The sequence below is a fragment of the Poecilia formosa genome, unplaced genomic scaffold (assembly GCF_000485575.1).
Source record: "Poecilia formosa unplaced genomic scaffold, Poecilia_formosa-5.1.2 Scaffold291, whole genome shotgun sequence".
Taxonomy (NCBI): domain Eukaryota; kingdom Metazoa; phylum Chordata; class Actinopteri; order Cyprinodontiformes; family Poeciliidae; genus Poecilia; species Poecilia formosa.
The window spans coordinates 549,900-576,638 of record NW_006800230.1 but is presented as its reverse complement, the minus strand read 5'-3'; the positions used below and the strand labels follow the sequence as shown (position 1 = coordinate 576,638).

The 26,739-nt window shown below is 38.9% G+C and overlaps 2 protein-coding genes and 1 long non-coding RNA gene across 3 annotated transcripts in view; 1 reads left to right on the top strand and 2 right to left on the bottom strand.

Moving 5' to 3' along the window:
• gnsb (glucosamine (N-acetyl)-6-sulfatase (Sanfilippo disease IIID), b) overlaps nucleotides 1-8,883 on the top strand; it is a 15,238-nt gene extending 6,355 nt beyond the window's left edge. Inside the window, exons 6-13 of the mRNA XM_007571966.2 lie at nucleotides 3,537-3,704; nucleotides 3,808-3,890; nucleotides 4,943-5,061; nucleotides 5,308-5,411; nucleotides 5,508-5,609; nucleotides 5,695-5,805; nucleotides 6,954-7,064; nucleotides 7,144-8,883. Of these exons, the coding sequence (XP_007572028.1) occupies nucleotides 3,537-3,704; nucleotides 3,808-3,890; nucleotides 4,943-5,061; nucleotides 5,308-5,411; nucleotides 5,508-5,609; nucleotides 5,695-5,805; nucleotides 6,954-7,064; nucleotides 7,144-7,293 (948 nt within the window). The 3' untranslated portion in view covers nucleotides 7,294-8,883. The remainder of the gene's footprint in view (nucleotides 1-3,536; nucleotides 3,705-3,807; nucleotides 3,891-4,942; nucleotides 5,062-5,307; nucleotides 5,412-5,507; nucleotides 5,610-5,694; nucleotides 5,806-6,953; nucleotides 7,065-7,143) is intronic.
• A 6,083-nt stretch (nucleotides 8,884-14,966) lies between these two features.
• LOC107838659 (uncharacterized) overlaps nucleotides 14,967-26,739 on the bottom strand; it is a 23,923-nt gene continuing 12,150 nt past the window's right edge. Inside the window, exon 3 of the long non-coding RNA XR_001664735.1 lies at nucleotides 14,967-15,080. This is a non-coding gene — a long non-coding RNA (uncharacterized LOC107838659). The remainder of the gene's footprint in view (nucleotides 15,081-26,739) is intronic.
• mrps24 (mitochondrial ribosomal protein S24) overlaps nucleotides 25,427-26,739 on the bottom strand; it is a 7,200-nt gene continuing 5,887 nt past the window's right edge. The window contains exon 4 of the mRNA XM_007571965.2: nucleotides 25,427-26,026. Within this exon, the coding sequence (XP_007572027.1) occupies nucleotides 25,743-26,026 (284 nt within the window). The 3' untranslated portion in view covers nucleotides 25,427-25,742. The remainder of the gene's footprint in view (nucleotides 26,027-26,739) is intronic.

Below are 26,739 nucleotides of genomic sequence, written 5' to 3'. Positions count from 1 at the left end.
GGTTGTGCATTTAAATAAAGAAAATACTTTAGTTATACCAAAAGGAAATGAAATGTCACATCCAGAGCCAGTTTTGTAATGTATTTTACACATTGAAATTACAGTACATTAATAGGTAGACCAACCCGCCTGTGGGTATGAATTAATGAGTTGTTGATTTAAAAGCGTGTGGCTGATGGCTACATGATACAGGATGTGCTATAGCTTTACATTCTTAAATTTCTATAGACTTAATTACTTATATTATTAATATTTTTTTAAAAAATCAGCATTATTAAAACACCTTGAGTTTGCTTGTACAATATGCATTTATAAAAAATGAATAAAAATAAATAAATCTTTGTTTCTCCCAAACAGTCGGGGCCCTGGGCTGCTGCCATTGGCTCAGCTCATATCCAAATATCTTCAAAGAGTCATTGAGATGTTAGAGTAGGGGATATGATGGGCTCAACCTCCTCCTTTTCAACTCCTGAGGGATTTGGGGTGATAGTTCAGCTGTTATTTGAGCTTTTGAGATGCTAATCTTGTACTACCAGTTGTGAAAACAAAACCTTTTTGCCACGGTTACACATTATAACAACTCTCCAAAAATACAAAAAGTAAAAGCGAACATTCTTCCAGCAGCACAGCGTCTAAAACCAGTGGGAATAATTGTCCAAACATGCAACGCCTCAACCAAGAACACTGAAAGTTAAAAAAAAAAAAAAATCAGAGCTAAGGTGACGGAGACATTCCAACATGCTGTTAGCATAAGCAACAGAAATAAAAGGTTTTCACATCCCTTTAACCTTTTGATGTTCTGCTATGCTACAACCACCAACTTCAATGTATTTTATAATAGTGAATGAGTGAGTGTATAACTGAAGTTGATGGAATAACACATGGTTTTCTGAATCTGAAAGGCCATTGTTTTCAACCCCCGATCCAGAACTTTGTGGAATCGTCTTTTTCTGCTGCAGTTTCAGATGCGAGGCTTTTAGGGAATGTCTCACCAATCAGCCTCATACACCTACAGGCTGACATTTGGCTTATTGATCTTTGCAAAATAACTCCATTTCACACGTTAACGACATTTAAAAGTAGCTTAACTTTTATAATTGTCCCCACAAATTAACATCCTGGCACCATGTTTAATTCGCAACAGGAAGTTGTGGTTGTTTGGAAGCAATCCGATTGGCTGAGATAGATTTGGCTTTGTGCTACTCTGCCCCCTACGGGTTTGGCATGTTTAAGACGTATTTGTGCGGATTCATGTGGATGAAAACTCTTCTGAAACTAATCCAGTGTACGATGTTATTTTCTTAAAACAATGTAGTGGAGATATAAACATTTTTATAAAGACCAGGTTATATGTCGCATTGTCAGATTGGAGAAATTATTTAAATAGGAATTCTCCTACCTCAGATTCCTAATTTGATTCCGGCCTGGACTTTGACTGGGTCAGTGGATGGAGCATGCTCAGCTTTCTGCATGTTCTCTCTGGGTATCCCTGGCTTCCTTCCTGGCGTCCAAAAATAAGGATGTTACTTTAATCACGCTCTCTAAACTTCCCTTGCGTATTTTGCGTGCGTCTCTCTTCTTCTCTCTTCAAGTCACTGTAACACACAAACTGAGATCAGTAGAATGTGAATGGTATTTCACGCTGTGGAACGAGGAACATGATTTCCAGCAGAAATGGCTTCCGTTCTTTTCTAAGCGAGCGGTGACCATCCTGGCATGTCGACACGGGCTGATGATGAAAATGTTACAGATATGAAAACATTGGTTTGCTAATCATTGGTTTCCATATCTACAGAGCTGGTCCAAATCATCAGAGCACTTGACGATTAAACCAGAACCATAATCGTCTTGTCAGCTCATAAACCAAACAGATGCGTATCTTGTTATCACAGGAAGTCACGCTCCCTTATCTCCTGATGACGAGATAATGTTCTTGTTATCTCCAGGAAGCCACTTAAAACGGACTCTTAAAGGGCAAGGCAGATCTCTGCTTCCACACAGTCCCACTCTACAAGTGAAGATGCACCGATTTTTAACGGCCAAACAAACAGGTTCAGAGGGCGAGTTAAATTTAACCAAGAGAGAAATACTAAAACAAATCACCATGGTTCGTGACGGTGAGTCGGAGGTTTGGCTTCTGAGAAGAAGGAAGTGCTGTGTGGTGCAAACTGAATCAGTAATATCACGAACAGAAATGCAACATGCTAAAATAAAAAGTATTCACCCCCTTGGATGTTTTTATCCATTTTGTTGCTTTTACAAATCAGTCATAATCAATAATTTTTTTTGCCAAATAAAGATCCTTTAGTGCAGATGTGTTCAAACATTTTTTGCCGTGGGCTAAAGTTGGCAAGGTAAATTGAAAGGGGGTAAAAAAAAAAATTAAAAAAAATTACATTTTAATTTTAGTTTATTTATTTTTGTTAAGAGGATGAATCCAGACTTATTTACAGAGGAGCCAATGCTTACTCACACAGGAAATGAATGTTGGAAGGTGGTGCACCACCAGAGATCTTCCTGTGTGAAACGCATACTGAGAACCAAACGTGTGTGTTTCTGGTCGGAGCCTCAATTTAATAGTTTGACTTTACATCAGAGCAGACGTTCTCACAGAATGACATGTTGTGACAGAATTACCTAAACCTTTAAACTACAACTGATAACATGACAGAAAGGCTTTTTGTTTCAAACTGAGAAGCAACACTTATTCCTGGTGCTACTAAAATAATAGAATATGTTAATTGTTGCACTCTATAATTTTTTATTATTTTGGTTTTAACTGACAGACATGAAGAATGAGGGAACACAGACGAGCCTGTCAGAGTTGGTTTTATTTCTTAGCTAAAGATATTCAGAAAAAGCAATAAAAACTGAATCTACTCCAGTCTGTCCATATGAATATTATACAAAGGACATTGAACAGAAATATATTGGCGTTTTAAGCAGTGAGGAAATAAGCACTGTTCTCTGATTGGCTCGGTTTAAATTCCACTGGAGTAATCCAGTTTTATGGTAGAAAGCCCAGACTATGCTGTGAAGGGAGATGAGAATCAAGCGGAATTTTGTAGGAAGACAATGGAGGGAAGAAGGTTGTTGCTGAACTGTTCATAAAGATGTACTTTTTTGGCAAAAAAGAAACGCCTAAAAACATGTAGAACAGTGAAGGACCAGTGTAGACTACCACTATGCCACTTCCTGAACCTCTTTAAACCACTAAATGTTGCAAAGTCCAAATCCAACCAACAGGTTCCTTCTTAATGAGCTCTGAGTTAAGCTGAAGGGAACCAAGCTTGAAAAACAGCTGACAGGTCTGTCAGCATGGAACGGCTGAGACTGTTGAGTCTTTTACATCTTTGATCAAAACCCGTTTTTATTCTATTGATTCAGAGTTTGACTTTCTTTTATAATGACAGATATGGCGTATATTTGTATTTTGTTATTTTGCTTTATGTAATTGAACTGCACAGCCCTTGGGTAAACAACTGTTGTTGTCATGTGCTATATTGATGTAATAATCTGTTTTGTCCTCTTTTCAGCTGAACCGTTCACTCAGTTTCCTGGATGACAGAAGCCCCCAACATCCCTTTTTCATCATGCTGGCGCCGCCGGCGCCTCACTCCCCATGGACGGCGGCACCGCAGTACCAGAAGGAGTTCAACAACGTGCAAGCCCCCCGAGATGGCAGCTTTGACAAACTGGGGAAGGTAAGAACATGGATGGTGTGTCAGCCAACATGAGGCCTGCTTCTAGTCTGGATCTCTATGGAACGCCTGTCATGTCCTTTTCTTTTCTGTTTGCTGTTTCCAGGACAAACACTGGCTGTTGCGTCAGCCTGTCAACCCCATGCCTAACAGCTCCCTCACATTCTTGGATAATGCCTACAGGAGGAGGTAGGAACAGGTGGAGTGGGATGGAGTTGTGCTTTAAAAAAAAAAATCTCCAAACACAAAATAAACAAAAATGCAGATGTACAACGTTCACTGTAAAAAAAACCTTGGAACTGGTAGAACCGGTTGGAACACGCAACATTTTCAGCCCTTTCTGCACCAGAATGCTTCTGCAACCTTTTATAAACAAATGTGTCACCTCCAGTAAATTATAAGTCCATCTGTTTAATTTCCTTGCTATGAAATATTCAGCAGTCAGCCATCAATGGTGAGACAACAAAGTGGGATCGATTGTGGATGATGGCGACATGTAGAACCAGAGCAGAGTCTCCTTCAATTGACGGAACATAAGCACGGAAAACGTTATCAATATTCTGCTAATGTCCCAGTTTCACAATTGCAATGTTTTCATTAAACAAGGAACACAATTAAAATCAAACATGAGTAAGTTTGTTCACAAGATAAATCATTAAAAAACATGGAGCGCCACAATCCAACTACTTTCGGTCTTTTTCTTCTTCTTCTTCATGGTCTGCGCCAGCAGCAACATCATGTGGCTCCTGTGAGGTGGAAAAAAGTGTTTCCATTGCAGTTTTGCGAGATAAACCAAAAACAAACTCACCTCTTGCTAGTGCCAAAACGTTTTCTTGACAAACGAGTTTTTTTTTTTTAAATCGCCGTGTTTCCATTGAGCAAATTTATTTTCAAAATGTCAGCTTGTGCAAATATATGGCCAATGGAAACACAGCTAGCGCTGAGCTGGATGTAGGTTGACTGATCCAGGTCTGATCAGAATCACCTCACTCACTGTGGCAGCTGACATTCCTGTGGACCCCACACAACCTGGACACAAACTGTTCAGTGTTTTACCTTCAGACCACAGCTGCAGCAGTGACACTTTCTGCCCCCCTCTATCACCCTGACCAACACTCGAGAGTAAAATTGTGTTGAACCTGCCCTTCTGCATTTTGTTCAAAACTCTCCTCATCCGACTCTCTGACCAGACATGATGCTTCGTTGTGTTGAGACTAAAGTAAAATGTTTCCCTCCTGCAGGTGGCAGACGCTGCTGTCTGTGGATGACATGGTGGAGAAGCTGGTGAAGAAACTGGACAGTATAAACGAGCTGAACAACACCTACATCTTCTACACCTCAGATAACGGCTACCACACAGGTCTGCTCCGGTGGACCACTGAGAGCGTCCTCAACTTTCATTTAGCATCTTTTAAAAAAGACGTTTGTGTCTCGTGAGATTTTAGTTTATTTTCAAAAAAATATGCACATCCGGTTAACACAGAAACAACACTTTAAAGCTGCAACAGACGTTCATCTTTTCAAAAATAAATACATAAATAAGCAGCTTCACGTTGTGTTTTGTGTGTTTACACTTGAGTTTAGTTTTTCTGTCCGATCTGTCCAGGTCAGTTTTCTCTGCCCATCGATAAGAGGCAGCTGTATGAGTTTGACATCAGGACACCACTGTTGGTCCGTGGCCCTGGCATCAAACCAAACCAGATGATAAAGGTCACAACAATCTTCCACCTACACTGATTTTCAGCTCTTTCATATGAGTCATTGTAACATTCCTGTTTTTTTGTGTTTTTTATGTCTCTCTTTCAGGCTCCGGTGCTGAACATCGACCTCGCCTCCACCTTCCTTGACATTTCTGGCGTCAACCTGTCCACCATCAACGTGGACGGACAGTCTTTCCTCGCTCAGATGGTCAGCTACCTCATTCCGCTCACCGACATGTTTTCCTTTTATTATTTCGAGTCCACCTTAAATCCTGACTAAGGTTTCTGTTCAGGCCCCGTCGCTGCGGAACAGCACGGCGCGACCGTTCTTCCTCGTTGAATACACCGGAGAGGGAAATCCAACCAAGGACCCGACCTGCCCTAAACTTGGCCCCGGAGTGTCTGTAAGCAAATGCTGACGTCTTCAAAAACGCGCTAGAGAGATTTGCTCTTGGTTACAACATCACCGATCTAAAAACCAGGACCTGTACGCACAGAGATCCTTATGATCTCGGATCTAGTTCTCACTTGTTCAGATTTATAGACAAACTTCCACTCAGCCTAAAAAGTCTGACTGGTTTGAGGAAGTGTGAATGCAATGTTACGTCATCTAGTTGATATTAACACCTGTCAACTGTGATTTCCTGCCTTTGTAAACTTGTTTGATCTGGAAAACGGCCAACATGACATGGGAAAGGAAAGGAAGCAAAAACCAAACGGGAGCAGAACCTGCTGTTGCCACGGCGCTGTCCGTCTCCACTCTGTTGGTTTTTCCATATTCCCTGCGTAAGACGCTTTCAGCCTCTCTAAAAGTTCCTCCTAAATGTGCCGAGAATTTTGTCTAAAGAGCTTTGTGAACACTTTTCATCTTACAGAGGGGAAATTCAGTGCAGCCCATCTGGTGGGAGGAAAAAACCAACTTGTGGCCACGACCATAACTTAATAAGTCAAACCCACGACTTGTTCAATTCGTCACCGTGACTTGTTTAACTAAGTTGTTCCCATGAGATACGGAGCCATGTCCACAAATTAAACAAGTTGTTTCCATGAGTTAAGTCTGGAGCAAAATTTTCTTTTCTTTTTTTTTTTTTTGTATTGTCACCAGATGAGCTCCATAAAATTCTAATAAAAACTTTAGAATTAAAAAAATCCTATGATTTTTCACTAGGACCACTAGAACTGCTTCCAGACTTAGGATTCTTTGTGTATTTATATTTCTGTGTTTTAAATTGCCATTCCTGGATGCTGGAATTTACAAGGAATAAGTTCCAGGTAAAATGATGAGTAAAATTTTTGTAACTGATCATGGCATGCAGAAAGAATGTAATCTAAACACTCACTGAATTTTGTGAGCTTTTTCTAAACGTGTTTAAAACAGGACATGTATCATGTATTTTAATGGGATTTTCTATATGAGTCCAATGCAATTTAACGTGTAATTAGGAAGTGGAAGAGAAGTGCTCCGTTGTTTTCAACACTTCACTTCAGAAATCTGTTGTCACTTTGATTTCCAAATGTGTGCATACCAAGTGAACTTTAACTCGTTTTTCAGCAATGTTTCCCAGACTGCGTGTGTGAGGACGCCTTCAACAACACGTACGCCTGTGTGCGGACGCTCGACGGCAAGCAGGACCTGCAGTACTGCGAGTTCGCAGACAGCGAGGTAACGGCGACTCGGGACCTGAACCTTGGACTGGTGTATGTGAACAGAGACAGTGTTTAAACTTGTTTGGTATCTGCAGTCTTTTGTAGAAATGTACAACATGACTTCAGACCCACACCAGCTGGAGAACATCGTGAAGAAGGTGGATCCGTCAATCCTCCAAGACATGAACCAGCGGCTCATAAAGCTGCAGTCCTGCATGGGGGACAGCTGCCGTAACATCAAGTAGAGAGGGCGACGACGAGCGTCCTGCCACGGTCAGAGGGAAACGCCAAGCGCTCTGATGTGTCCAGACAGGTAGACAGACATTTTGATTGGCTTACAGAGGAAATAAAAGAGAAGTCCCGGCTGAAGTCCGTTCATAATTGCGTCAGTTTCAGGCTCCTGCTGTTGTTCACTTTTCATATTTCTGGATGCCACCGTTCAGAGGAGAAAACTCGTTTTCTTTTAGGTTTGTACTCAGAGCTGATGGGAATGGTTCACTCTAATAGTTCTTAAAAATCTTTGAGTTTTTGAGTAGTGAAACTCCTGTCGTCTGTATACCATCTCGGAAAGCTGGGGGTCATCCAATATGGCCGCCATGCACATGAAACATAAACAAGTTGCAGTATTGATTGGTTTATTTATCTGATGGTGTTGAGATGAACCAGTGACAAATATTGTCCTGTGACCTTAACTCTAAAGTGTCTGAATGCATAAAATGCTAATAAATGCATTGCTATTTCTGGTTAATAGCAGTTAGCTAGCTCACTTAGCAAAACAACTGCCTAGTTCTGCTGGATTTTCTGACCTTTAAGGCAAACAGATCATTAACTTAGCAACAGCTAGCCTAGCTTAGAGCAGCTAACGGAACAAAAAAAAGAAAAAAAAAAACATATACAGTATGTATATTTTGTTCTTCTGCTCAAAAGCAACAACCTACATGACAAAGGAATGAATAAACAGTTAGGTTTTACATTCAGCCTCATGAAAAAAGCTTTAATTAGCGCTTGACAAATCAAAATGTCTGCCGCCTTTCTGAGTGGTGCCTGGTCATCTCGTCCTTTTAAAAGCGTTCTTTTTGTCTTGTAAAGCACACTTCTTTTTTTGAAATCCATGCTGTGACATTTTGCATCATGTAACATTCACTATGAATGTTCAACCTTCTAAATGTTTGATTATACCTAAGACATAAGTATAAGAAGCTATCAGACATAACAGCGATTTGTTTCTGATGGTGACGTCCAGCCAAAGCCTCGTCCGTTCTGTCGTTACTCTGGCCAGCTTTCTGTTGAACTAAATGAGACTTCAGTTGTTTTTTTATTTTGTCTTTTTGGATCTGATGTCTCCCACTTCATACACCAGCCACCATTAGACAGTTGGTATGATGCATGTTTGTCACCCATGTGTAGTGAAGTGTAACTCAAAGCCACAGTAAACTGTAGAACTCGTCTGTGTTTTCATGCAGATCTTTTTATATCATTTATTCTCTGCAGCACTTTGAAGAAAACAAATGAAAACAGAGTTTGCCTGGAGTCGGACACTCAGTCCCGTCTTGTGCCTTGAGATGTGAAAAATTGGCATTTTATACAAAAGTTTTATACGATTTTTTTTTTTTTTTTTGGATTATCCATGTTGTGTTTTGGAGGTGAAGGATGTTCCCTGTGTTCTTGAATGTCTTCTCTGATTTCTGAATAACTGGAAAGGGATTTTTTTTTTTAACCTTTAATCTTGTGTGCCTTTTTGTTTTTGCACAGAATATGTGTAAATTGCCTTAAATGTGAATGGATTTGCACTGTGATGATTATTGATCATTAAAATAAAGATCATTTTACTATGATCATGGGAGTATTTTCTTTATTGTCACTGTCAATTCAGGTCCTGTTGGCAGGGGCGGAGCTAGACTTTTAAAGTTGGGGGTGCCAGGGCTACCTCTGGGGGCGTGGCAAAAGTTAAAATGATGTGTGTATACATCTATACATTGATCTATCTATCTAGTCGATAGATCAATATATGTATATATATATATATGCATGCGCATTTAATCATATTTGATTATATTTTAAATAGACATATGTCTCATTAAAAAAATAACCAAATATTCGGTTAAACGACTGGAAAATTGTAAACCCTTTGTCATTTGATAGGTTATAATTAACAGAGACAGTTAATTATACCCCTGACTGGAGCACATAGGCAGACATTACAGACTTTATGCAAAGAGTTCATTGCAGAGGCAACTAAAATCAATCAATAAAAAAATCCTTTCTGAATATCATCTCATGGACTCTGAACTAAATGTGTCTTTCTGACCAGGAGCTGACAGCGTGTTGAAGACACCTTGGTTAGGAAGCTCATTGCAAACTTTAGTTGAAATGGTGCCTTTAACTCCAGTCTCTAGTACAGAACAGAGAAAACTAAAGAGAATGCACCGTTGTTTTAACCCATTTATAGTTTAAACAGAGGAGCCAGGAGTTTATTTTGAGGTAATAAAGGTGCAGAAGTTAATTAGATCCATGCGCACTGCGTTCCACAACCAATGCGGATGCGGCTCAGCCGCTGCAAAGAATTAAACTTAGCTCACCCTGCGGTTTTAGCAAATGGAGGTGAAGATGTTACCCTTCGCGCCCAGAGGGAGAGCAGCAGACATAACATCTGTCTGTTTTGGAGAAGCGAAACCACGTAATAAATAAATAAATCCTTGGAAAAAATGCACACCAGAACCGCACACATGGTAAAAAAAAAACAAACAAACTCGCAGAGTTCAATTGTTCGGTATGGATCAGACAGATCCAACTGACTGATGAACCAGCGCAGATTTCTCTGGAGATATGACCAGGAGGAATTTGTGAGCCTGTGCATTCAGACCACAGCAGGTGAAGTGCTTTAAGTGGAGTCTTCAACTTAATTTATTATAAATCATTTGGGCCACTACGGAGAAAAAGTTAGATGCATTTATTTGGGCCACCTGGGAGGGCCAATCAGATGTCAGGGACTCTGCCCCTGTTGGTGTTAGGGGCAGAGCCCCTGACATCTGACTGCTGACTGTTAAGCATTAGCCTTAGCAGTGCATTAGAAGTAGCCTTTTCCCTAAAATAAACTTTTAGCTATTTTTCTTATTTATTGTTTCGCACACTGAATGGAGGAAGTCGATGTAAGACAAGATGTTAGTGATACCTCACATGCCACTGTCTCTGTGTGCGTTTGCAAATTGCAATCTTACTTTTTTATGACTCTTTTGGAGGAATGGCTTCTTCCTCACTGAGTGGCCTTTCTGTTCATGTTTGTACAGGAGATGTCACTGAGCAAAGCCTAGGGGTAGACATTTATCATATTGTTTATCATTTATTGTGAAAAATTGATCATAAGACTTTTCAATTATTTTTGTCACTAATTTTTAGTCAATGATGGTAAAAAAAAAACACCACAAAACTGATAGTATTATTAGATGTTATTTTTTTCTATTTTCACCACAGTAATTTCCACGAGAGCACCAATAAATATCAGTAAAATTGAAAATATGATTAAATGCAATTGCTGTGTTCAGCTTGGTGACACAATCACACTTTTTTTTGTTTAGTTAAAAACTAAACAAAAAGCCCTGCATTTCAAATCAAAGTGGAAGGGTGGAAGGACATTGTTTGAGGCCATTAATGAGCTTGTACTAGAAAGAAACACTGTTTTGTTCAGTTCAGATTTTTTGTATGTCCAACAGTTAGTGAGTGAGAGACAGAGGTAAAATTAAGAGACCGATTCGCCTAAACACTTCTTTTCCTAAATAGTCGAAAAAACCGGAGCACCCGGAGAAAAACTTTGCATCAATCCATCCATCCATCCGTCCATCCATCCATCCGTCCAATTGTCCAATTGATAATTGTTACTNCACAGGATGTCATAAGTTATAGTGGCTGCCTGGTCTATTACTTAATAGACCAGGCAGCCACTATAACTTTCAGTGACTGCCTGGTCTATTACTTAATAGACCAGGCAGCCACTATAACTTTCAGTGTTTTTTTTAAGATAATGCAATTTTTTTAAAAACATGTTATCATAATTTTCCAAAAATGCCTGTTAACCAGTTTTAAAGAGTTAATACTTGTTATTATTTAATACATTTAATCTCTGCTATTTTTCATTATTTGTCAAGTTCATTACAGATTTGTGTGGCATAAATGAAGGTTGCTTCTCTGTGTTTGTTTCTGGTTCTGTTCATTGTCTTCAAAGTTTTCTTATTCAAAGATGAGAGAATGACTAAAATCTGAGCTACAAAATGCATTTCAATAGCATTTTCAAGGCAGCAGGAGGACTTTCACTTTCAAGTTAAACCACCTTCAAATTTTTTACACTAATATTGAATAGTGTAAAAACTATTTACACTATAGTGTAAAGTACATACATAAATAGTGTATGTACTTTGTGTCAAAACACAAAGTACATACACCTCAAAAACTTTGACAATGTGTGAATCCTAAGCAGCATTAAGAACAAGATTGTTACATATTTTTGGAAATAAAAATTACTTTGGATTATACTTAAGATGCAAATGCTTTTTTCAAAGAAAATTGTGCTGCTTACATATTATTTTATTTGGCAGATATGTTTCAACATTTTTTAAAGTTTATGTCACAAAGTATATGCATAGTAATTGATTTGTCAATATTTATTAGCCATTGTATGTAAATACTTTAAACAGCAATAACATATGATTTAAATTTTCAATAGCCAAGAACTAAAATATTTGTGTATTATAAAATCCCTCTCTGAAATCATTTGAAGTCTTCTGTAAAATTCAATGTTTAGTCAACGTGAATTTACTACATCGGGATCACATAACACATTATTCCTCCATGAGAAATTATAATATTTCATTACATTTACATTTTTTTTTCAAGCTTTATTAATTTCTACAATATACGTTTTACACAACTACTACGTATTTCCATCTCGGCCAAAGCCCTATCTGGCAACCGAACAGGGTTCAACAGATTCCACTGTAATAGTGACAGTGGTAGATTCAATTACTTTGGCCATCTTCCTTCAATTAAATTAAGTCAAAAATATTCAAGGTGTTAAACGGATAATTAACCAATATAATTACCATTGAAATAAAAATTTATAAACAGGCAAAATAAGTAACACGTTTTCCAAAAACTGGCATTGCCATCCCCCAAAACATCGGCACCAGTTGTGACAGCTCTGAAACATCCTGGACACCTAACAGCAGCTCTAGTGGAAGCCAGACTCAGCTGTTCCAAAGGTGCCGAAACCAATGGCATCCCTGATACCTGTTGTGTATTCGGCTGGATTATTCAGATGAACTTTAGTTAATAAATAGGATGAACGAATCATACACGATATACAAAAAGTGTAGGAATTCAGCTAACATAAGTCTTTCTGCGAAAAAAACCCTGGAAAATTCTTTCTTCTTCGTCTGTCTTCAAGTTCTTCTTCTATTAGAAGCATCATAGGATATGTAGTCCATTTGCCGAAGCCAGTGGCAACCATGGTGGCAACACTGGCAGCTAGCCCCGAAAACAGTGACTCTTGTGACCAATAACGGCAGGTGTCAGCGGAAGTGCCAGTATGAGGTGTCGAAGTCATCCGAAGTCAGTGACAACACTGACCGGTATCCCGAAAACAGTGACACTAATGGCAGGTGTCAGAGGAAGTGCCAGTACGAGGTGCCGAGGTCAGCCGAAGTCATCCGAAGTCAGTGACAACACTGGCAGCTAGCCCCGAAAACAGTGGCACTTGTGGCACATAAGGACACCTGTCACCGGAAGTGCCATTAGTAGGTGCGGTGTCACGATTTGCGCTCGGCCCTGCTGTCCAGATGTTTGGCTTGCAAGACCAATTTAGCTCTTTGGCGATTGAATCAATTTTCTTGTTCATAAGCTCAATTTGTTTATGAGCTTTTTCCAAATGTTTATCGTCAGTAACTCATATCTCTCTCTAAGCTTTTTTAAACAATCCATAACCAAGGTAACCAATTCATCTGTAGTCATTTCTTTAACTTGGGACTTTGTTAACGAATCAGTGTCAATTTGCGACATTTTGACTGTCCGACCGATGGAAAGCTATGAAAAAATGCAATGCTAAATCCAATATGGAAAAACTGTGCTGCTACTTGAGTTCTGCAAGGACATTCAAGGCATTTGTTTCTTATGACATCACAACACTTTGACATCATCTGATTCCATCAGTGGAATAATGTAATGTTCCACTGATTACATTGGAGGTGACGTGAGGTGACGGTTGATGGAGTTAGTGGTTCAAATGTGCCGAGAGCTAAACGAGGCAAAAAATATATTTTATGTCATTTGTGCCATTTTTCCCAACGTAACCGCTGCCATCTGCACATCACATTGATGAGTGTCGGGACCAAGATGGCGACCGGACCAGTCGGTGTGTGATGTAGCTGAGACACAGATTTCAATTTTCACTCTTCTTTGCCAACATAATGCTCTCTTTTTGATCTAGGAATGTCTGTAACTTCTATTTTTTGTTCTGTTCAACCTGATCAAGAGTGACATTGTTGCTAAGACTGCGATCAAGGACGATAAAATGTTAGCAGCTAACAAGCTAACCTATGAGTTCAACGGTCATCTTCCAGAACCTAACGTATTCTGCGATGCAACGGTTGAAGCACAGCTTTAAAAGGAAAGAGAAGGGGAAAACTAAAGCCGTTTTCGCACTGCAAGGAACGGAACGGCAGACTTCGGTCCGGTTCCACCCGAACTGCAGCCCTGTTGTGTTTGCATATAACTGAAGGCGGCATCGAAGCTGTACCTGACGTCATTATTTTTGAAACTAAACAATGGTTTCGATGTAGTGGCCGAAGCCTTTTCCTCAGAGATAAAAATGCGGCTATATATTCTATGTTAATATGTTTTGACAGGTAAAGATAGTCCGTGTAGGACCAGAATTATTTGCCTGACGATGGCTCGGGCTTCTAAGGAAAGAAATTAAAGTGTAGATGTCCGTTAGACAACAAGCCAGTGCGCTGGACAATAAATGCGCATGCTCCACCGTTACGCCCCAATTAGTCACACATGATACAGTTACACTGCTTATGTTAATGGTGGTCTAAAAACGAAACCAGTAAAAACTTAACTGAAGTATATGTCAGATCCCCTCCTCACCCTCGTCTTGATAAGAACAGAGAGCAGTCCACTGGTTTCGTGTCCAGACTGTGATAAAGCGCAGCTGACCACTTGGTGCGCAGACAATTTCAACTTTACGCACAGAGAACATCGCGGAGATCATTATTAATCATAAGAAGAACAATTTCTGTCAGAGAATCATCTCTGTTCGGGACGCTTTAACGGACCAGAGCTCTAGCGCAGCTGATCCTCTTCTGCGGGGTTTTCCTCCAACAGGTGTTCTGACTATCTGTCATACCCGTCAATCCAACATATTTTGTGGTAATGCGCATGCGCACATATATGTTACGTCACATACTGCTTACTCAGCAGATTTCTTATAAATCCGTCATACCTGTAGAAGTTAAATTTTGTGTGTTTTATTTCTCAGAAGTTTTACGGTAAATTTTATTTAATTAAGCTGCTATGTTAATCAAACATATTAACATAAATGACTTTTGCTGTTTCCAATGTCGTTACCATACTGTAAACAAGACATTAGTCCAGTTTAGCGTCACTATTACTACAAATACTGTTTGACTACAAATTTGGTCGGGATATTTTGTCCCTATNTCAAGTGCATTTAATCATATTTTAAATAGACATATACGTCTCATTAAAAAAATAATCAAATATTCGGTTAAACGACTGGAAAATTGTAAACCCTTTGTCATTTGATAGGTTATAATTAACACCCCTGACTGGAGCACATAGGCAGACATTACAGACTTTACGCAAAGAGTTCATTGCAGAGGCAACTAAAATCAATCAATAAAAAAATCCTTTCTGAATATCATCTCATGGACTCTGAACTAAATGCGTCTTTCTGACCAGGAGCTGGCAGCGTGTTGAAGAGTTATGGACCGGACACCTTGGTTAGGAAGCTCATTGCAAACTTTAGTTGAAATGGTGCCTTTAACTCCAGTCTCCAGTACAGAACAGAGAAAACTAAAGAGAATGCACCGTTGTTTTAACCCATTTATAGTTTAAACAGAGGAGCCAGCAGTTTATTTTGAGGTAATAAAGGTGCAGAAGTTAATTAGATCCATGCGCACTGCGTTCCACAACCAATGCGGATGCAGCTCCGCCGCTGCAAAGAATTAAACTTAACTCACCCTGCGGTTTTAGCAAATGGAGGTGAAGATGTTACCCTTCGCGCCCAGAAGGAGAGCAGCAGATGTAACATCTGTCTGTTTTGGAGAAGCAAAACCACGTAATAAATAAATAAATCCTTGGAAAAAATGCACACCCGAACCGCGCACACGGTAAAAAAAAAAAACAAAAACTCGCAGAGTTCAATTGTTCGGTATGGATCAGACAGATCCAACTGACCGATGAACCAGCGCAGATTTCTCTGCAGATGTGACCAGGAGGAATTTGTGAGCCTGTGCATTCAGACCACAACAGGTGAAGTGCTTTAAGTGCTTTAATTTATTATAAATTATTGGGGCCACTACGGAGAAAAAGTTAGATGCATTTATTTGGGTCACCTGGGGGCGGGGGGGGGCAATCAGATGTCAGGGGCTCCGCCCCTGTTAGTGTTAGCATTAGCATTAGCCTTAGCAGTGCATTAGAAGTAGCCTTTTCCCTAAAATAAGCTTTTATTTTAATTTTTCTTATTTATTGTTTCGCACACTGAATGGAGGAAGTCAATGTAAGACAAGATGTTAGTGATACCTCACAGGCCACTGTCTCTGTGTGCGTTTGCAAATTGCAATGTTACTTTTTCATGACTCTTGGAGGAATGGCTTCTTCCTCACTGAGTGGCCTTTCTGCTCATGTTTGTACAGGAGATGTCACTGAGAAAAGCCTAGGGGTAGACATTTATCATATTGTTTATCATTTATTGTGGAAAAATTGATCATGATAAGACTTTTTAATTATTTTTGTCACTAATTTTCAGTCAATGATGGTATTAAAAAACACCACAAAACTGATAGATAGTATTATTAGACATTATTTTTGTCTATTTTCACCACTGTAATTTCCACGAGAGCACCAATAAATATCAGTAAAATTGAAAATATGATTAAATGCAATTGCTGTGTTCAGTTTGGTGATGCAATCACACTTTTATTTGTTTAGTTAAAAACTAAACAAAAAGCCCTGCATTTCAAATAGAAGTGGAGGACATTGTATGAGGCCATTAATGAGCTTGTGCTAGAAAGAAACACAGTTTTGTTCAGTTCAGATTTTTTTGTATGTCCAACAGTTAGTGAGTGAGAGAGAGAGGTAAAATTAAGAGACCGATTCGCCTAAACACTTCTTTTCCTAAATAGTCGAAAAAACCGGAGCACCCGGAGAAAAACTTTGCATCCATCCATCCGTCCATCCATCCATCCATCCATCCATCCGTCCAATTGTCCAATTGATAATTGTTACTGTCCCTAATCCTGAGCAGCCAAGTGGAGAGGAACAACTTCCTTTTAACAGGAAGACACTCCATCTTAGAGAGACTGGTTATATTCTATGACCAGTTAAAAATTAAGACGACTAAGGAGACAGGAAATACAGAAACACTAAGGCTGGAAGACATTGTATGAGGCCATTTAAGGAGTGTGTCCTAAAAAGAAACGCATTAAGAATCTGAACTAGGTAAGTTAATATTCTTCATATCTCTAACAGTCAGTGAGTCAGTCTCAGTGAGACACAGAGGTAAAATTAAGAGATCAATTAACTTAATCACTTTTTTTCTCGAAGGAAAAACCGGAGCACCCGGAGAAAACCTGTGCATTTAGTTTAGAGTGTGTCCATTTAAAGAGCGTCTCCAACAGTTGGTGAGCGAGAGACAAAGGAAAATTTAAGAGAGACCAATTAGCCTAATTAGTTTTGACTATTTTTTCTCAATTTCCGTTACAAAAATCTTCCTGCCCTGCCTGCCAGACATTTCAGGCTTCGTTTTGCTAAGGGGTTTTAAATTTTCTTGTGTTGTTAGGTTGTGTTCTTTAAACTCTGGCTCTGACTTGCCTTCACCTACAAGCAGAAATCTTCGATTATGATCTGGCTGTATTTTGGGTAGCTGGAATTTTTTTTTCTGGATCGGTGGTTGAGGTCTGAATTGTTGATTGTTGGTTTGTGTTTTGAGTGTTGGTCCTTCCAAAGTCTCTTTCCTCTCTGTGGAATCCTTCAAATTCTTGTGTTTTATCTTCTCACCGATATACAATTCTGTCACATTAAGCACTTTGTCGGCGACTTTAATGTGATTTTCTTCCCTCTGCCTGTTTTTGGTTAGAACCTTTCTCTGAAAATTTAAGGACTCATTTTCTTTCCTCAGGTCTCTGCACTCAGATTTTATGTAGTCCAAACTTTCTCTCACAGCCACAGCCTCTCTCTCTGCCTCTCTCTGTGCCTCTCTCTGCTGCTCCATGAGTTTACTCATCTGCCGTTCTTTTCTCATCAGATGTTGTACTAAAATCTTGTTTAGCTGTTTTTCCTCAGCTAATGTGTTTTCCTCAGTTGAATCGATCCTGGTTTTAATCTCTTGCTCAGTTTTACCTATGTCTTCCTCCATTGGAGTTTTAGAAAGTTTAAGAATTTCATTTTCCTTCTCTCTCTCTTTCAACTGCTTTTCCAGAGCTTCTACCTTCCCTTCAAGAAGGCTGTACTTGTCTTTTTGTCTCATAATCTCATTCTTCATGATGATGTCGTCGATCTTTCGGGACATCTCAGACTCAAGTTTCTTCATTTCACTTTGGTACTTTTTAACCTTTACTTTGTACGCTGCGATTTCAGACATCATTTGCCTTTTTTCTTTCTCAGCCTTCTCATCTCGCAGTTGTGAAACCGCCTCGAGGACTTTTAAAGAGGTTTGAAGCTCACTTACTTTATCCTTGTAGTGTTTTACCTGGTGTTTTAACTTTGGGATTTGCTGAGATTCCAGGTGTTTGTTTGCCTTGCAAGACCAATTTAGCTCTTTGGAGATTGAATCAATTTTCTTGTTCATAAGCTCAATTTGTTTATGAGTTTTTTCCAAATCCTATTTCTGTGTGTTTGTCATCAGTAACTCACATCTTCCTTTAAGCATTTTTAAACAATCCATAACCAAGGTAACCAATGGGGTATATGCCTCGAGAGGTGGTGACGTATTTCCGTTTTAATTTATGCCACATAGTTTGGTTCCGGGTCCTGCTGGCTCCTATTGTTTTCAGCCAAAGCTGCAAGATCTGTACCATGAAAAAGATGCAAAACTTAAAACATCTGTATATATTTAAATATACAGCCGGTGTTCAGACTTAACAGAGAAAGACAACTCCTGCACTGAATCCATGTCAGATGGGACCTCTTCTGCGACAGCTGATAATAGCTACCACTAGGTACCTACCACTACAACTGACATTAGGTCGCCATGGAATGTCAGTGCTGACAAGCTCCTGGCAGGTCCGGATTATAATTATTTTCATACAATGACCTTAATATAATGCTATTGATTATTAANAAGGACATTCAAGGCATTTGTTTCTTATGACATCACAACACTTTGACATCATCTGATTCCATCAGTGGAATAATGTAATGTATGCTATGTTGCTAGGCAACAGTAAAGCCAGCTCACTTTCCAGCCTCCTGGCTGTTTTCTAGGAAGTTACTTACTTTATCCTTGTAGTGTTTTACCTGGTGTTTTAACTTTGGGATTTGCTGAGATTCCAGGTGGAGAGACCTGGATTTGCAGGCGCAAATCGTGACACCGCACCTACTAATGGCACTTCCGGTGGCAGGTGTCATTATGCGCCACAAGTGCCACTGTTTTCGGGGCTAGCTGCCAGCGTTGTCACTGACTTCGGATGACTTCGGCACCTCATACTGGCACTTCCTCTGACACCTGCCATTATGCGCCACAAGTGCCACTGTTTTCGGGGCTAGCGGTAAGTGTTGTCACTGACTTCGGCACCTTACAAGGGTTGTCCCGACCTCATACTGGCACCTCCCACGCCTCACGGACCGCTCTCGCCTATTTTCGCTGACGAGATTTAGGGCGGCCATTTTAGAGCGGTCGACCGCTCCACTCAGCCTTATACGTTGGACAGGCACAATGATGTATTTGAGCGTTTAATCTTTCATAACACGCTTTTTTGTTACTGGAAACCTTATACAAGCAGCTATATTTATAAACAATTGTATTTTTAAAGTATTTTTTAATTGTATTATACATAGTTAAGCATATTTAAATATGCTTCGTGGGGAAAACAATAGAATAGGAATAGAATATTCTTTGGTGACAGCTTCTGTGTCAGACTTAATATGAATGAATTTATAATGAATGAAAACAACGGTGGATCTGGCACAACGTATTGCATTTCCTCTTAAGCGTTGTGTTTCCTCAAAAAAGCAAATATGCCCTGGTCTATTTTTTATAAAGTCTCAAATTTCAGTTTCCAATAAAGAGCCTCAGTGAAAACATGTTGACAGCTGCCATAAGGTGTCACTTGTGCCACAGGCTTCCAGGTAAGGTGGCACAAGTGGCCACCTTACCACCAGGTAAGGTGGCACAAGTAAGGTGGCCATGGGTGCCACAGGCTGCTAACCTCATTCTATGTTTCAGACAGAATGTAACATATGAATAACTTTAGTTCAAACAAATAGAAATAAAATATATCTTAATTAAAACATAATTCTCATACATATATGTATGAGAATTATGTTTATGTTATGTTAAGTCTGAACACCAGCTGTATATTAAATATACAGCTGGTGTTCAGACTTAACAGAGAAAGACAACTTCTGCACTGTATCCATGTCAGATGGGACCTCTTCTGCGACAGCTGATGATAGCTACCACTAGGTACCTACCACTACAACTGACATTAGGTCGCCATGGTATGTCAGTGCTGACAAGCTCCTGTCAGTTCCGGATTATAATTATTTTCATACAATGACCTTAATATAATGCTATTGATTATTAAACCGGGTAAGTTCACTAATATTGACTGATTAGTTAATATTAGTGACAGTGGCAACATGAGATATTGACAATTCCAGAGTGACATTATGTTCAGCATGGTTCCATGACAGTGCACAGGATGTCATAAGTTACAGTGGCTGCCTGGTCTATTACTTAATAGACCAGGCAGCCACTATAACTTTCAGTGTTTTTTTTTAAGATAATGCAATTTGTTTTAAAAACATGTCATAATTTTCCAAAAATGCCTGTTAACCAGTTTTAAAGAGTTATTACTTGTTATAATTTAATAAATTTAATCTCTGCTATTTTTCATTATTTGTCAAGTTCATTACAGATTTGTGTGGCATACATGAAGGTTGTTTCTCTGTGTTTGTTTCTGGTTCTGTTCATTGTCTTCAAAGTTTTCTTATTCAAAGATGAGAGAATGACTAAAATCTGAGCTACAAAATGCATTTCAACAGCATTTTCAAGGCAGCAGGAGGACTTNGTTAGTGAGTGAGAGACAGAGGTAAAATTAAGAGACCGATTCGCCTAAACACTTCTTTTCCTAAATAGTCGAAAAAACCGGAGCACCCGGAGAAAAACTTTGCATCAATCCATCCATCCATCCGTCCATCCATCCATCCGTCCAATTGTCCAATTGATAATTGTTACTGTCCCTAATCCTGAGCAGCCAAGTGGAGAGGAACAACTTCCTTTTAACAGGAAGACACTCCATCTTAGAGAGACTGGTTATATTCTATGACCAGTTAAAAATTAAGACGACTAAGGAGACAGGAAATACAGAAACACTAAGGCTGGAAGACATTGTATGAGGCCATTTAAGGAGTGTGTCCTAAAAAGAAACGCATTAAGAATCTGAACTAGGTAAGTTAATATTCTTCATATCTCTAACAGTCAGTGAGTCAGTCTCAGTGAGACACAGAGGTAAAATTAAGAGATCAATTAACTTAATCACTTTTTTTCTCGAAGGAAAAACCGGAGCACCCGGAGAAAACCTGTGCATTTAGTTTAGAGTGTGTCCATTTAAAGAGCGTCTCCAACAGTTGGTGAGCGAGAGACAAAGGAAAATTTAAGAGAGACCAATTAGCCTAATTAGTTTTGACTATTTTTTCTCAATTTCCGTTACAAAAATCTTCCTGCCCTGCCTGCCAGACATTTCAGGCTTCGTTTTGCTAAGGGGTTTTAAATTTTCTTGTGTTGTTAGGTTGTGTTCTTTAAACTCTGGCTCTGACTTGCCTTCACCTACAAGCAGAAATCTTCGATTATGATCTGGCTGTATTTTGGGTAGCTGGAATTTTTTTTTCTGGATCGGTGGTTGAGGTCTGAATTGTTGATTGTTGGTTTGTGTTTTGAGTGTTGGTCCTTCCAAAGTCTCTTTCCTCTCTGTGGAATCCTTCAAATTCTTGTGTTTTATCTTCTCACCGATATACAATTCTGTCACATTAAGCACTTTGTCGGCGACTTTAATGTGATTTTCTTCCCTCTGCCTGTTTTTGGTTAGAACCTTTCTCTGAAAATTTAAGGACTCATTTTCTTTCCTCAGGTCTCTGCACTCAGATTTTATGTAGTCCAAACTTTCTCTCACAGCCACAGCCTCTCTCTCTGCCTCTCTCTGTGCCTCTCTCTGCTGCTCCATGAGTTTACTCATCTGCCGTTCTTTTCTCATCAGATGTTGTACTAAAATCTTGTTTAGCTGTTTTTCCTCAGCTAATGTGTTTTCCTCAGTTAAATCGATCCTGGTTTTAATCTCTTGCTCAGTTTTACCTATGGCTTCCTCCATTGGAGTTTTTGAAAGTTTAAGAATTTCATTTTCCTTCTCTCCCTCTTTCAACTGCTTTTCCAGAGCTTCTACCTTCCCCTCAAGAAGGCTGTACTTGTCTTTTTGTCTCATAATCTCATTCTTCATGATGATGTCGTCGATCTTTCGGGACATCTCAGACTCAAGTTTCTTCATTTCACTTTGATACTTTTTAACCTTTACTTTGTACGCTGCGATTTCAGACATCATTTGCCTTTTTTCTTTCTCAGCCTTCTCATCTCGCAGTTGTGAAACCGCCTCGAGGACTTTTAAAGAGGTTTGAAGCTCACTTACTTTATCCTTGTAGTGTTTTACCTGGTGTTTTAACTTTGGGATTTGCTGAGATTCCAGGTGTTTGTTTGNACTTTATCCTTGTAGTGTTTTACCTGGTGTTTTAACTTTGGGATTTGCTGAGATTCCAGGTGTTTGTTTGGCTTGCAAGACCAATTTAGCTCTTTGGAGATTGAATCAATTTTCTTGTTCATAAGCTCAATTTGTTTATGAGCTTTTTCCAAATCCTTCTTCTGTGTGTTTGTCATCAGTAACTCACATCTTTCTCCAAGCTTTTTTAAACAATCCATAACCAAGGTAACCAATTCATCTGTAGTCATTTCTTTAACTTGTGACTTTAAAGAATCAGTGTCAATTTGCGACATTTTGACTGTCCGACCGATGGAAAGCTACGAAGAAATGCAATGCTAAATCCAATATGGAAAAACCGTGCTGCTACTTGAGTTCTGTAAGGACATTCAAGGCATTTGTTTCTTATGACATCACAACACTTTGACATCATCTGATTCCATCAGTGGAATAATGTAATGTATGCTATGTTGCTAGGCAACAGTAAAGCCAGCTCACTTTCCAGCCTCCTGGCTGTTTTCTAGGAAGTTTATTAATTTCAAAGTCACATTTTAAAAGGAATTCTACCCCACCAAAGTCTAAAAAGATTTTAGCAGGGAGGCCAAACCAAAAGCTCTCGTAATGTTTAAGAAAGTTTTGTAACTATCGAAGTTTTAAGCAATCATTTACCGAGTCAAAATCAAGTGCATTGATTTTGACCTCCTTCTTCCAGTGATTTTATATCATCTTTTCTAATGTAGTGATGTTTCTTTTTCCAAATGACATTAAAATGATTTTGATTAACTTTTTAAATTATGTTATCTGAAATTTCTAAGGAATAAAATGGATAAATGAGTCTTAATAGACTTTCCATTTGTGAGAGTAAAATTCTTCCAAATATTGAAAGGTCTCTTTATAGTAATGTGCTTAAAAAAGTTTCATTTTTTTAATAAAATATTATCTAGGCTGGCAGTTTATCTGTAACAAGGTGCCCTTTTGTGGCTGGATTTCACAGTGAGGAAGACTAGTTGAGGCAGAGTCAGGTGGAAACAGCAGTGGTTTATTCTTCACACACCATCAACACACACAATCACACTTCACAGGTGAAACTGCAGGCTTAAATAGTCTCAGCTGTGATGGACCCAACTACCTTCAATTCACAGGGGGATCTCACTTAACCAATCTCCACCTATTTAAATAAAATAAATTTTACTAAATATAAACATTTAAATTTACTTTTTATAAATATCTTAGGTTTTATCTTACACCAAATGATACACCACAAAAACCCATAAACAATTCTTCCCCCCCACACACTTTTCAATGGCCTCTCCTGGAACCTATAAATGGTGTCTGGACCCCCAGGCTAGTATTTGTCCAAACACCGTGGAGAGGACACAGAAAAGACAGGTGAGTCACTCAATATCAGCACTCCACACCTAACAGATTATACACAAACATTTGCTCAGTTTTACCCACCAGTAGCTCATTGCTCTGAATAAAAAATATCCTCCCTCCACAGGCAACCACCTCACTTCTCAAAGAGGGGCAGCTGTGCAGAGTCCAGAATAAAAGGCTACATGCTAATTACTAAAATACTCAATAAATACAATTAAAACTTCTGGTGTGCAAATTATTTATGTGCAAATCTCTGCTTAAAGTGCAGTGCTAAATAAAATGCTTGTTAATAAAGTGCAAAAAGTGCTTTTAAAGTGCTAAACAGTGACTTAAATACAAATAGACCCAGTAATGAAGCTCTCTTCATTACATTTCCTCCCTCCTCTCTTAAGAGCACAGTACCTCAGTCCTCTGACACTTTGGATAAACAGTCAGCAATCACATTAGACTTCCCTGGCTTGTACTGGACCGTGAAGTCAAATGGCTGCAGCGACAAGTACCATCCAGCGATGTGGACGTTCGCATTCCTCATTCGTCTTAGCCATTGGAGGGCACGATGGTCAGTCTCTAAAATAAAGTGACGTCCTAAAATATAATACCCGAGGGCCTCAGTAGCCCACTTCATGGCCAAACACTCCTTTTCCACTGTTGGATATCTTGTCTCTCTATCAAGCAGCTTCCGACTCAGAAACACATGTCTTCTTTCACCGTCCACCTCTTGTTGAAGGACAGCTCCAAGTCCCAGTGCACTAGTGGGGAGCAGTGAAATGCTAATGTTTGTGTTTCTCTCAGGCCCTAACCTGAGAGAAAAAGATAATAAAGGCTAATGTTGTTGCAGACGTCCAGAGGAAGAGAAAGTGATGCTACATTGTTTGCTTGATTTCTAGTCTTTTGGGGAACGTTTCGACTAGATTAAATTGTTTAACCCGCAGTCTGAGGCGCTCAGTAGGAGCGGCAGATGTCTGCCATCTGGTGACCCGCCAGAACCGTGCACACGGTAAAAAGCTCGGCCAGGATCCAAACGACCGCTGTTAGAACTACAAGTGGGATCAAACTCCGCTCATTCATTTTTAGCTTACAGAAAAAGCGCCAACCCGCCAAATAAACAAAAGTAAACTGACTAGTAACATTTAGGCTTTGACATGCTCCCTAATGACAATGGCTTCGCAAGACAGTCACTGCCCATCCATATGTTGTGCTATGGCAGGCCCCAATTAATTCATGATGGACTTCACTAAAAAAGGAACATGACATTAAATCATAAATATGTCTACTTGTAAAATGAAATCAATACATTTAGCATAGCTCAAATTAATTCTATATTAAATTATTGCTATTTCCATATTTCAAAACTTTAAGACATTTAATTAATTTTAGGAGTTATTGTAACATGGCACTCTTTACTCTCTATAATGTGGGTAAATATTTGTATTTGTTCTGGTGGTTAATTTTTTTTTAAATTCCTTTATCTCAACACAAAAATAAATATTTAATGTTGCCAAAATATGACAGGAATCCAAATTTACACTACATAAACATAGAAAGTTGAACATGTTTACGTGGAGTTATTTGTGCTATTGATAAGTTCAGTTTGAATGAAAAATATAAAAATTCAAAGTATTTTAGTTTTTATTTGACAGAATTATACTTTTTTTAGCTAAAGCTCTTTTTGCAGTGAACTAATATGAATCTGCTAGAGTTCTACAATAATCTTAAAAAGTTGTCAGCAATATAAACTAGTTACAGAATGAGTTTCTGCCAATTTTGAGCAAAAAAGGTCACAATGTACAAATAAAAAAAAATACATTAAAACCTGGATTTTAATGTTACTCTAATCTGTTCATATTCTAGATTCATAACAGCAGTTCACATGCTTACATCTCCATTCATTTCTAACAAATTTATGCAGCATTTAATTGCACAAATTTGCATAAACTGTACAAAATGATATCTCAGTCTGGACATTTTGGATTTAATGTAGATGCCATAAAAACAGGGTTTTATGCTCCAGTTACAAATTTAAAAATACAAAAGACATATTAATACATCATTGGGCAGTTTTGTCCAATGCTCCTTTCTTAAACATTTTTATTTAAAGGCAAAACAACAAGCTGGTTCTGTCAGACGTACTTGTACACGGCTTTTTCCTGCAGTGTCTGGATCTCTAACTTCACTGGACATTTATAGAAGTGGGACAGCAGTGACTCTGAATATCCAATGAAAAAGTAAAACTTCTGAGGCGGCATCTTCTGCAGCATCAGCGCACACACGACAAGCACGTTTCCACGACGCTTGATCACCACCTCGTTGGCCAGGCAACCGTGGAAGGTCCCGAACATGAACCTCCGGATGAAGACATCCTCTACGGTCCGCTCCGCCGCACCCTGCTCTCCCTTCAAGTTACCTGCCAGAGCCAAATATATGAGATCAGCAAAAAGAAAAAGTGCTATACTGTGGTAAGCTAATACTATAAAGAGCCATGTATGGAGAGAAGGAACTTTTTTTGTTTTTTTGGCTCCTATTGAAACAGTTTATATTTGGTGGCTTACCTTAAATTTTTACCTGCAACAAATTAAAATGTGTAAATGCTTGAAAATTAAAAATGACATACAAATATTTCAAAAAGCTGCTAGTCTTTGATTGTTTAGCAATAACTGAAAATTGAGATTGACACCTTGTATAGATTTAGTTATGATCTTATTAAACTATCTAAAATGGAAATTTTACAGTTTAAATTTTTTTATAACTCTAATCTGGAAACCGTGGCTGCTAGTTGCTTCTAGAGGGCAGAGTATTTGTCAAATGGGATTTTCTCACAGTCCACTTGATCTGCTGTAAATTAATGAGTTTATGACTCCAGTAATTAATATCTGTCTGCAGGGTGTCACTTGGAGCTATTTTTTTAAATCTGTCATATTTCATATAAATCAACCGTCTTGACAGGACCAGAAACAAAATAAATGATATCAAAGTTTTCATAAGATAAAACAACATTAAATCATGTATGACATATTTGCTCATTTTATGGCTAATTATCTCCATAAATGCTGAAAATGACTACCAAGACCATAAACGAGGGGTCCCCTAACTACGGCCCGCGGGCCGGATCCGGCCCGC